This window comes from Rhopalosiphum maidis, chromosome 2 (assembly GCF_003676215.2).
Source record: "Rhopalosiphum maidis isolate BTI-1 chromosome 2, ASM367621v3, whole genome shotgun sequence".
NCBI lineage: Eukaryota > Metazoa > Arthropoda > Insecta > Hemiptera > Aphididae > Rhopalosiphum > Rhopalosiphum maidis.
In genome coordinates this window covers 50,242,757-50,254,948 of record NC_040878.1, presented here as the reverse complement: position 1 = coordinate 50,254,948, position 12,192 = coordinate 50,242,757, and the positions used below count along the sequence as shown (strand labels likewise).

Here is a 12,192-nt window from a genome sequence, read left to right as displayed (position 1 = left end):
TTCGTGAAAAAAATGTTTATAACCATACACCGGTCAAATGGAAATGCGTGTAAAATATTTAAATACTTACAATCTGCGAAATTCTATGCTATTCTCGTTAACACCCATAGTAATGTTTACATTGCTTATCTGGGAAATCACCGGTTTTCCTAAAAAGCAGGGTACCGCAACTACATTATTATTAAATAAATGTTTAATTTTCACTATTGCGAGTGCAAAGAGAATCGATATTAATACTTCGTAATAATACGGTTAAGCGTCGTTTGTAATATCCATTAATTTATTATCATCCCATAAATTATTATAGTACATCAAAAATTACGTGTTATGCGTCAGAGATAAAGTACGAAATGGAAAATTTATTAAATGTGTAATTTTATTAAATATCTGAAATTGAATATTTTTAAAATCATAAACTATGGTAGAATAAATTAAATAATACTTTTTCATAATAATATACCATATACTTATCTAAAATAAATATATTTCGGTTAAATCGTTGTAAAAATTTATAAAAGTCCGTCATCGCGTTAACTATTATTACCTCTACATATTATGATAATATAAGATGTATATTATTCATATGTTATCAATTTTTTTTTTTATTATTATAGAATGATGTATAACATATTTATTTAAAATGAATTTGAACTAATTTCACTTATTTTAAGTGACACACTCAGCGTTATTTCAGCACTCACTTCAAAATATCTTTACCGGCAAATAGAATTATTCAAAACCTCCATACTGGATTAAACTCAACCTAATAGAATATAAAATGTATGTAGGTGCCATTGCCATCGCTCTTAGATAAAAACTTATCAGTTTTAACAGCTGTTTATTTATCAGAACAATTCCTCGTCCAACAATCGCTGAAATACCAGTCAATAACATTAAAGCTCCCGTACAATAAATATAATATGACAAAGCTATTGGGATTCTATTCCACAGAATAATACAATTTAAAAAAAATAATTTTATTTAACATAGTAATTTAATTTTGGATACTGTTGTTACATGTTATCAACGTAGCATGCGCGAGTGATCTGCCATCTACATAGCAATAATAATCGACCAAGAAAAAGCTTGTGAAAAACATTGTATTATATTTTAAAATTTTTTTAATCACAAACAAAAATTTAATCTAATCATACATAAGTTGAATAAAAACTAAAAAAAAAATAGTCGAACATTTATCATGTCTATAGTAAATTCAAAAAAAAATGTTTAAAACTTTATCACATTGAGAAAATGCTATTATAAATATTTGGTAATAATTTCAATTCTCTACAGTTGATTTAACTAATTTTTAAAATTCGTTTTTAAACTGCAGCAACAAAAAAAAATTGTAAAAAACTGCAGATAATACGTAAATATTATTTTTCCCGATTAAGTATATTTTTAAGTACTGGATGATTTCTATACTTTTGATTCCTCAAAGGACAAACTAAATCAAATTTTCACAAGAAATCACTCTTAATGTTGAAAATGTAAGTATTGTTTCTATTATAAAAACTAAAAAATATCTTTAGTCAAACACGAAAAAGACAGAAACCTAAATCATATTACAACCAATATTTTTTTTATTATTAAATTTAATTATATTATTTACAACAGTTTCACTCGTATTATATTTTAGTGACAATTATTATTATAATGTGATAACTACTATGCTCCTAGTGATTTATATTTTATAATTAACGATCCATGGCGTTATATACGAAGACATGCGCCGAAAACGTTTTATATTCATTTGAATGACTAGGAGACGGAACATATAAAACTAGAATTTTTGCAGTTCTTCAAGAATCAGAGTATTAGAGTTAAAGTTTTTACTTTATATACGTTGTATTACTTTATTTTTACTTATTCATTACGCACAATATTAATAAAAGCTGTTCTTCCATTTTCAAATGATAATTTAGTTGATATCAGCAACAGTCATGATCTATCATCTGGGTATAAAAATTGATAGTCAGCTTTGATATTTCTATGAATAATATTTGGATCTATTATTAAAAAATAAAAATAAAAATAATTATTATAAGTTGTAATAAAAAATTATTTCACTCAAAATAAAACATTGGTTTTTTCTTTGTTTGTTAAGAGAGATAATGGATGATCTTTTATAAATTATTGCGCCTTCTAGATAAAAAAGCTAGTACCGTTTATATCAATATATTTTATAATACGCAATTTAATCCAAAAAATAGAAATCCATCGAATAATTATCAATGGTGGTAAATTATTATGGTTGTCAAGATTTTCGTGATTTCAGCCTTCAATAAATTACGTGACATATTCTGGCAATACCTCTCCTGCAACATGATCCTCGTAGGACGCATTTTTCTTGTTTAATATCCTTGATGATTTTCTGTCATAAATCAAAAGTTCACGTAATCGACGAATTAAGCGACCGACTTCGAAATTAAAAAGTTATGAACAGCGGTAGCTTCTTACCTTGGCACTATAATACCTCTGTTCTCCTTGAAAACCATAATGATTTTATTGGAACTCTACATTTCTGCAGTGTTGTGGAAGATTAAGAAATAAGCTAGAAGATAAAATACCAAAAAAGAAAAAAAAATGGCGCATTTTTTGTTTAATCGTTTTATATTCAGCGCGTACTGTACAGGGATTACTATAATTTTAATTTTTTCCTGTCAAAGCCAAAATCTTACACAAAAAAAAAATGTAAAAAATTAATTTTTTAACGGTTAAACTGATATTATCAACAACCAATGTGTTAAGAAAAAATAAAATATGTGTCTTCATTACGCACTAGTATTATCCTGAATATAGCCATTTCTTTTTTTTCAATTTCTTAACTGTACTGTTTAATAAAAATAAAACAATTTAAGTACCTAACACAAACTTCTTTTATACTAAACGCTTTCTTTATAGGTACACAGATTATTGTACTGCAACAATAATCTACTATCGATTTGTTTATTATTATACAGAGTTAGTCGCGAGAACTATTAAATAAAATGTTCAAAAAGTTCGAAATTATTCGAGTACATATATTGTCAATAATATCGTATAATATTTATTATATTAATATTGTATCTGTAGCTGTACTATTTGGAAATTAATTTGAGTGAAATAAATAAAGGCGCATTATGTTGTTCTTTGTGCATGTAGCGAGATTTCGATTCGTTCGACAAAGGTAAAGTTAGATTGCATAATCTGATTTTAATTCTTAAAAAGAGATTTGCAATAAATACAAGAGCTATAGATATACTACATTGTTTGTATAAAACATTTTTCAGTTAAATCTTTTTGAACGTCACTGTTATTAAGACTGTTATTATGATTTATTAAAGATTTTAAAATTGCTTCGTACAATTCATTCTAAATATAATAGTATATTCATATTAACAAAAACAATTATTTTACAAACTAAGATATAGGTTATTATTAATTATTTAAATTTAAATTCTGATAACTTATACTTAGTTAGCTAATTTAAAATAAACTTTAACTAAAGGAGAGACAGGATACCCCCGTCGAACTATTACAATATCAGTTATTGTCATTCTTCCCGGAGAAAATATTGTACAAGTAATATAATATAGTGAATCACAAAATAAATAATACATATTAAAATATATCACATAGTGCCACGGTTACCGGGCGAATGCATCTAATTCAATGTTACTAAGACACCAGGTTATTGGTAGTATTAAACTGTTTGGTGAATTTATTCAACAATTAAACACTATCAGATATTTTGTTGTGTACTTATATAGGTATATAGCCATATAATTTCTCGCAGCCATGTATAATATAATCTCGTGTTGTCGTGAACACGGTCAAAAGTATACCTTCGCATAGCTGTATAAGTAGAATGTAATATTTCATATATCACACTAATTCTTCTGTGGAGAATTTTCCTTTTTTCAAACTCGCGGAAAAGGAAAATTTTATGATTTTGAAAGAAACGATTGTCCAGCCCCGTTGGCCCTGACGTAAAACACTCCAATAAAATGCATGTCAAACAAAAAATATACTTTTCAAAAAAATAAATAAATCATAATACTTGGAGTATGTACAGCGGAGTTATCATCTGCTATTATATGCTGTATATAATATTATACATACATATTCATATTGTATTATGTAAATTCAGTTACTAATTATTATCATAAGTCGTCTTTAATCTAAATTCCGTATATCAATTAATTTTTACTTATATATTATTCAATGTGTAATCCTGTTATCCCAAGCCGTACATAATATAAGCATAAAACATTAGGTGTTCTATCGTAGTTGCTATAATTGTATTAGCTTACGAGTATAAATAATACTGTAAACCTTCCGTAGAAGCGATACCTACGCTTAGAGAAGATGCCCCTATAGATGGTAATCCGAAAATAAATTGCTTAGTAAGACATTTGTAATAATTTATCATTTATCATTAGCAATACAAAATTTTAAAAAATAATGTATTATTATACATTTTTTAATCGTCATATTTATATAATACGTATACTAATCGACGGCGCCACGACTCCTCTCTCGCCGTTTCCATCATTACAACATTACATTCAGCGGTGGAGTGTACGTACGCATCACACGTCGTGTTTTAATAATATTGCACGAGCATTTCGATCTCTCGAGCGGGCATGGACAAGCTAAGAGACGACCGCCGATACTCGCGTGTCGTTTAAATATAGACACACACCGTCGCGTTGTTAGAACACGCACAAAACATGATCATGATTATCGTCATCGTCATCGTCGTAGTCGTCATCATATTTATATTATAAAATAATATAATATATTATTATTATTATTATTATGTGTACGACTGTTCTACGCCAAAGAAATGCATTTTCGTCCGTTGACGAGACGACGTCGTCGGTGTGGCGTCTGCGCGTGAGTATAATAATATCACATAATTCGTACACCTAACCTACCTACACGAGGTGATACAAGGTGATCTATTTGAATGTCCTATACGCTCGTTGTTTCAAAAACTCTTAACTTTCTTGAAAATATTGTTCTTACTTACAATATATTTTTGTTTGACGTCATAGCAAAACAACAAGTTATTGAAATATTTTTTACGGTTTTGTATCTTCATCGATTTTTAAGTTTTTACTTTTTCAGATGACAATATACATTTTTTATTTTATATTTCGAATAAGAATATTTTTTTCGGAGTACTCCCACGCACAAAAATCGAATTTTGAACGAATAAGTAATTAGTCATATATTTATAATAGGTAATACAGATATCTATTAAAAATTTAAATGGGTGGTGTAGTGAACCACAATTTTGCACCATTTACATTTTAATTCGTACTGATAAAATGATTATAAAAAATATCATTTTTATTTGAAAAATATGGGTTTACAATGGTATCGAATTTTATAAAAAAAAAAACGTTTTCAAAAAAGTTAAGACTTTGAAAAAATAAATGTAGACACTTAAATGGATCACCTTGTACACTTAGACGGCACATATTTGCACACATGTGCGCCGCGGCGAATACTTGACTGCACGCACTTACAACATATGGCGCCTGTCTCTGTTTGACGGTGCTGCCGCCGGATTAAAAGTTAAAACGATATGCATACTATTATTAATGTACTTAATTTTGTTATGTGACAAATCGGCTTATTATAATTATAAATATTAATCAATATTATACAAAGACTCGATTTAATGGGTGGAGAGGGTGTAAACACACCCCGCCAGTTTTTTGATCAGCATCTTCAACATTTTTTCATATTAATGCATTGGAATGGGATTATATATTATAGTATTATTAAATAATTTATAACTATATATGTATATACTGTTAGCTAATTATCATTAGCATTTCCTACATGATACATTTTTTTGAATATTTTGATTTATTTATAAATATTTTCAATTTTCAATTATTTTGTCTATAAATATCGATAAAAATCAATTTTGTATTTGATAAAACTGTCAATGGATCAAAAAGCTTAAAAATTTAATACAAGGTCCGTCATACATTATTATAATAGGTATTAAAAAATATTAAAGTTATACATAGGCATGGTTTTAATTTATAGACATTAGGTAATTTCAGAATATTGTTAGTGAGTACTTACAACTTTTAACGTATATTACTTTATTTTAATTACACAATGACTTTTATTCAACCTACCGCATAACAAATAGTAAAATCACTTACATTATAATAGCAATAATATAAAATATAAGCTGTGTAGGCTAACAGACTGTTTTTGATCAGAATCGTTTTTCATTTCCCTACAATGATTTATCATTGAATTCAAATTTAACACATAAATACTGACTCTTCAATTACAGTACACTTGACACCTACAGTACAGCAGATCGGTTACCTACTTTCCTACTATTTTAATTTTTAATTTTTTAGTAGTTTGTTCGGGTTGAGCAAGTATTGATATTTGGATGTATTACATTTTTTGTCTTATTGGAGAAAGAGGGTTTACGGAATTTTTTTCGTATAGATTAAGTCAGAGCGGGGCCATAGAGCAGTTTTATATGGCATGGGTGGTAAAGTTATAATTTATATGAGAATAAACATAATCCATAACGAAAATATTATTATGCTCGTTATCTGTGTTGATGTGAAACCAGAATCTCTTAAATCATTTCCTTTACACACAATATTTTGCAGTTTTAGTCTACGTTTAACATTATTTGGTGAAAAGTTTTACTATAAGTCTATAGAATATGTTTATCGCAAAAACATTTAATATTAATAACCACATTGATAAAAAATATTATGTATTTCTGTGGCTTTTAATAAAATTTGTCATCATCACGTGTGCGTGTTAGATACGGTTTATCTGCGGTTTGCCGTCACTTAAACATATAGGGGTGCGTGCTGGCGAAACGCAGAAAGGCTGGTCGAGTTTCGTCTTTTTAATTCAACTCAGATATTTATTGTTTTATATTCAATTGTTTTGTCACGGGTTATTATAAATTGCATTAAAGCCTATAGTCTCTTTGTCGGGTGGTTCCGAGAAGTTTGACGATTTCAGCAGAACGTATCGTTTGTATAAACGGGTAATCAGCATTACTTTAGAAGAGTTTGAGCTGAAAATAACAAAAATATTTAATAGTTCTTGCATGACTCACCTTTGTTCATAATAAATAGATATACAACGCAATAGCATTGGGTACCTAGAACATTAGTTACGCGTGCCGCCACTTCTGTTACTCCAAAACTGCGTCGCGTTTTTTATTTATTTATTTTTGTCGCATGGTAACCCACAATTGTGTGCGTGCCCTCATTTTTTTCCTAAAGAAATACTAACACAAAAAACGGAAATACACAGTACACCCTGTACTGAGGTTGGATTGATGATATTCTAACATGATGTATTATACAGCAATAATGAATTATTATAATAAAATATAATTATCTACACTTAATACGGCGCTGACGATCCTCCGAAAATTGATAAGTTCCTTATGACGGATACACAAGGAAACGATGGTTCAGCAGCCCACAGCCATGCTAAATTACAGATTGTGGTATATCATATCAATATACGGTCACCGTTCGAAGATACGCTCGTTTGACTAGATTAATTTGAAATTGTTAGTGAGAAAGAATTTCTAATCAAAAACTGTCTACATATAGACTAGTTAAACACCGGTCGATTGCAAACCACTTTTTTGGAGTCTACTAATCGATGTATTATTTTTCAAAGAACTTGTATCCTGCAGTACCCCGTCGTTTTGAAACATGATTTTACATTAGATTTAAAAATACATTTTTTATCATATCCAAATGCAATTTGTGGTTATTCGGCACAATTTTGAAACCTATTATTGGCGCGGTAAAATGGCCAACTTCGTGCACATCCGGGCCGTTACGCAGCACACGCCCCCGCATACACGAGTACGCCCCTGTTCGTATACATTTGAGATCGATACGACGCCACGAAGTATATTATTATAAATATATAAGAACACTGCGAACGATGGGTCTTATAAATTATATAGATGTCGGCGCGGTGCTACCACTCGAATTTGGGACTCAGTGGCCGAAAAGAATAACCATATCTTTCCCAAAAATAAAATATATTACCTATGTGCTTAAAACGCTCGTGCGGCGCAAAACACTTCTACAATAGATTGTATGATGCCGTGTGATTTTCGATAACTAAACATCGAATTTGGTGTCGTTAAATAATTATTTTTGTTCATCATAATTCGTAGTGCATATATTATTATTATATGCCCCTAGTACCTATACATATTATATTATATTGTATAGTGTATATTATGATGTGTGAGCTCTATAATATTTACGTGTATTATATATGTAAACGCGTTACGACGCAAGTCTCCCGACGAATGTTATCATCGACCTTATTTTATTAGAAAATATACTCAGCAAAACATAATTATTACACACCCTAACCCGGCTGTTTATGTTAATATTATGATATATTGTCCCGACCGCATTATTATTGTCCCTTTATGTTTTATACGCGCTTGTGTTTTCCGTGTCACGGTGTCTTGACGTACCTACCTACGAATTTCGAGTACATACTGGATATAAACTGCGGTTAATTAATTTTGAACTTACGATATTTTATGTAATATTTTCCCATTAAACGATATAGCCAAACAGAGCGCACTGCTAAACTTTATTTATCAAAAAATTTAATTTAATTATATAGTATAAGCAATAATACAAAACGCTACGTCTGAATTATTCGTCTATAAAACATCGATTATAAATAAGTTTATACAATCAAAGTTCACATTACCTACTTCTATTTATCGTTTATTCGCAGAAAATTGTACACATTAATACATAATATGTAAAGTAAGAATTTAAAATCTATTAAAAAAGTGTAATATATTATTCTATAGATCGGATTTATTCACTTGTCATGATAAATATATATATATATATATAATATGACCATAAAAAACTCTGTTAGATATTAAGACTATAAAATAATAAAATATACATATAAATGTATAGGTACTAGTCTTCGGAGATTATTCAATTATCGTAAAAATACTATATAAAAAAACTGTTTCAATACATAAATTAATAAATTTTAAAATAATGTTATTGCACATAAATACATTTATGTGTTATATTACGACCGAATAAAATTTGATGTTATAAACTTAAAAGTTCGATTCGTATCCAATCAAAACTATAGGTAGTAGGTACCTACTATAATACAACGCTTATTTTTGTGTATTATTGTTAGACTCGATTAAAGGTCTTGATAACCAAAACGTATTTTTATTTTTGATATATCCTCTCCGAAATTTGTCATTTGACATGACTTGCCAATAGAAGACTGACTCCTTTTATTTTTAAATTACAATCCATAACTAATTCTGATATATTATACTGTGCACGGTCTATACATGGATATGTATATAGTTTATTTTATTAATACAACATCATACAACCCAAATCTGATGAAATTAATAAATGTTTATCGACATTTCTTTGATAAAATATTATATTTTGTTATATTATAACTTTAAAGTATAAACCTACTAAAAACCCAAAAACCCGCACTTTTTCTATAGTTCGAAACTGCATTTATGATAATGTTAAATTCAAAAAGTACTAATTTATTTGATTTTTTTTATATTATTATCCATAATAAATTAATAATTATATTCTTTACAATCAAAAACCCACCGAAAAGCAATAACCACAAATTATAATAATAAACAATTAAATGCCGATCTATATTGTTGAATATACGCACTGTAGTTACGCGTGTTTGTTTTGAAATCAAAGTTTTGGTATCGGAAACGTTAAATTAAGAAACAACAATAAGACGTAAGTACACTATAATATTAGTATACGTAAAGCCTGTAAATGAGTTGAAAGTTCACTGTGTGCGATTCGAGATTATTTCAAAACTATCATACCTATTCAAACGATTTCGGTCATTTTAAATAAAAATCAAGGACTTACACAAAATTTTAACCCATAAGTACATTGTAAATAATTGTTATTCGTGTTGAACACACGAGTGACGAGCAAAATCCAAACTAGACGCACGCGTCAATTTCTCCCTCCCATGTCCACCGAAAAAAAAACAAATCTGGGTACGGACCAAACGGATAAAAAGCCAACAGTGTATAAAACTCCGACTACTGTATTATAATACCATATGTTTTATATAAAAACATTTAACTAAGTCACAAACGGAAATATATTATGATATAATAATATTATTATTGTGTAATATGCGTATATATTATCGTATATCTTAAAACCATATTTCAAAATAATAATAATATCGAAACAAGTTTACAGTCCGGAAGTGGGGCAAACCGAATAAATATGTTTTGGCTTACGGTTTACTCAAACGTATGGAAAATTCCTATCGACGAGCGTTCTCGTCCTTATAACTAAATATAATATATTACTTTTCGGTCTTTTCAAAAGAATGTCCGTTTATTATTCAAAATATGACAACGATATCATATAAAAAACGTTTTTTGTTATATTTTCATACAACATTAATTTATCCAACACACTATGGTAAAGTGATTTGTTTCATCTCACCCTCCTCCCCCCATCGTCAACGCCATCATTAAACACCACCGATTACCACATTTTGACATTTCCTGTTCAATTTTGCAACTGTTTTTTTTTTCACTTGTCACGCAATTATTACTCAATGTTTATAAATTTTAATTATATTGTACTTAAAATTATATAGCTGCCTACGATTACACCACACGGCCATCAAAAATGTAATCACTTCTTTACGTGTCATTTTTGGCGCTTTCCCCGTGTTGCCCGAAATCACAATGTTTACTTGTTTACCTCTTTTCAATTAAGCTCTTTAACCTTTTTATATAATAATAATATGATACTAAAGTGTTTGACGGTACTTAATACACTCTTAAGGGGGATAGGAATGATATAGTAACAACGAAGCCTTGAATAGGACATTATATTTTTATGAAACTCAATACTCGATTATTATTATTATATACTTTGAATGACACTCAAAAATATTGCTTAACAATTGGTATACATAATTAAAACATTTTTTACTTCATTGCGTTCAGGTAACTTAATCGATAATAATTTTGTTTTGTTTACGTTTTTACTCGCTAATATTTCAATAATAATTTATAGAAAATTTGTATTCGTTGTCCGTATATGTTTTTTCATACATTTTTAAATCATTTTGAACAGTTATAATTGTATTTAAAAAACAATATAAATGCTCACTAGTACTTACTGTTCATCAAACTTTCTAGTTCCTAAATCTTGCAGTCTAAATTTCAGTTTTATAATAAATAATATATGTTATTATAATTTATAACTGATTCTGCATTTACCTGGTATATAATATGTGTGAATTATATTTCCGAGGTAAACATTGTTAAGTTAATGTATTTGTATTTGATATAAGATTACATACTATTAATAAGAGTAATCAAGCATTTAATAATGCATGCAATTATAGTATATTTAGAAATGAAGACTTATGAATAATAAGACAATACGTAAATATGTAAAATTTACAAAATGCAATTGCTGTAAGCGCAGTATATATACGGTGCAATGTGAAGGTATAATAGTTTATGATCGTAATAATAAATTATGTTCTTAAAATAAATTATGTAAAAAAACTATGAATTTTTATTATCAATATTATAAAATAAAAATATTTTTAGATAATTTCTGGGAAATATTAACCTTTTTATCGTAGTTTTTGATTCCACTGGTATATATGTCGCTATACTATACTAAAAGGTAAAAACTATTATTGTAAGCCTGTTTACTTATTTTTATTTGTTAATTTGGAAACGAATACGACTGAATACGTGCTAAAATATTTTAATACTACAAAATTTCAATAATAAATGAAGCAAATATATTAATTTTGAAAAATTCAAAAATTATATTAGATATGTTATAAAAACGACATAAAATATAGATTAATGATAACACTTCTCACTTTTGCGTTTATAATCTTTACGGAAATCCAAAGGCATTGTAGTTTTTAATAATGATAACATACACCGTGTTGGCCTGATCGTTTCATGGAAACCATGCCTAATTTTAAACAAAAAATCTAGATATTAAAAATCACAGTTTCCTGTATACGATTTGTGTATTATTGTTAGTATAGTATAATATTAATATTATGATGATAAATTGGAATATTAACAAGTTTGTTAAACAGTTCAAACAGAATTTT

At 28.2% G+C, this 12,192-nt stretch overlaps 1 protein-coding gene across 8 annotated transcripts in view; it reads right to left on the bottom strand.

The window, feature by feature from the left end:
* Positions 1-12,192, bottom strand: part of LOC113551058 (potassium voltage-gated channel subfamily H member 2) — a 121,557-nt gene that overhangs the window by 100,275 nt on the left and 9,090 nt on the right. The window contains exon 2 of one of the 8 annotated variants that reach the window (XM_026953080.1): positions 11,950-12,047. The exons of the other annotated variants lie outside the window; for them this stretch is intronic. Coding sequence (XP_026808881.1) covers positions 11,950-12,010 — 61 coding nt within the window. The 5' untranslated portion in view covers positions 12,011-12,047. The remainder of the gene's footprint in view (positions 1-11,949; positions 12,048-12,192) is intronic. 8 annotated transcript variants of the gene reach the window in all.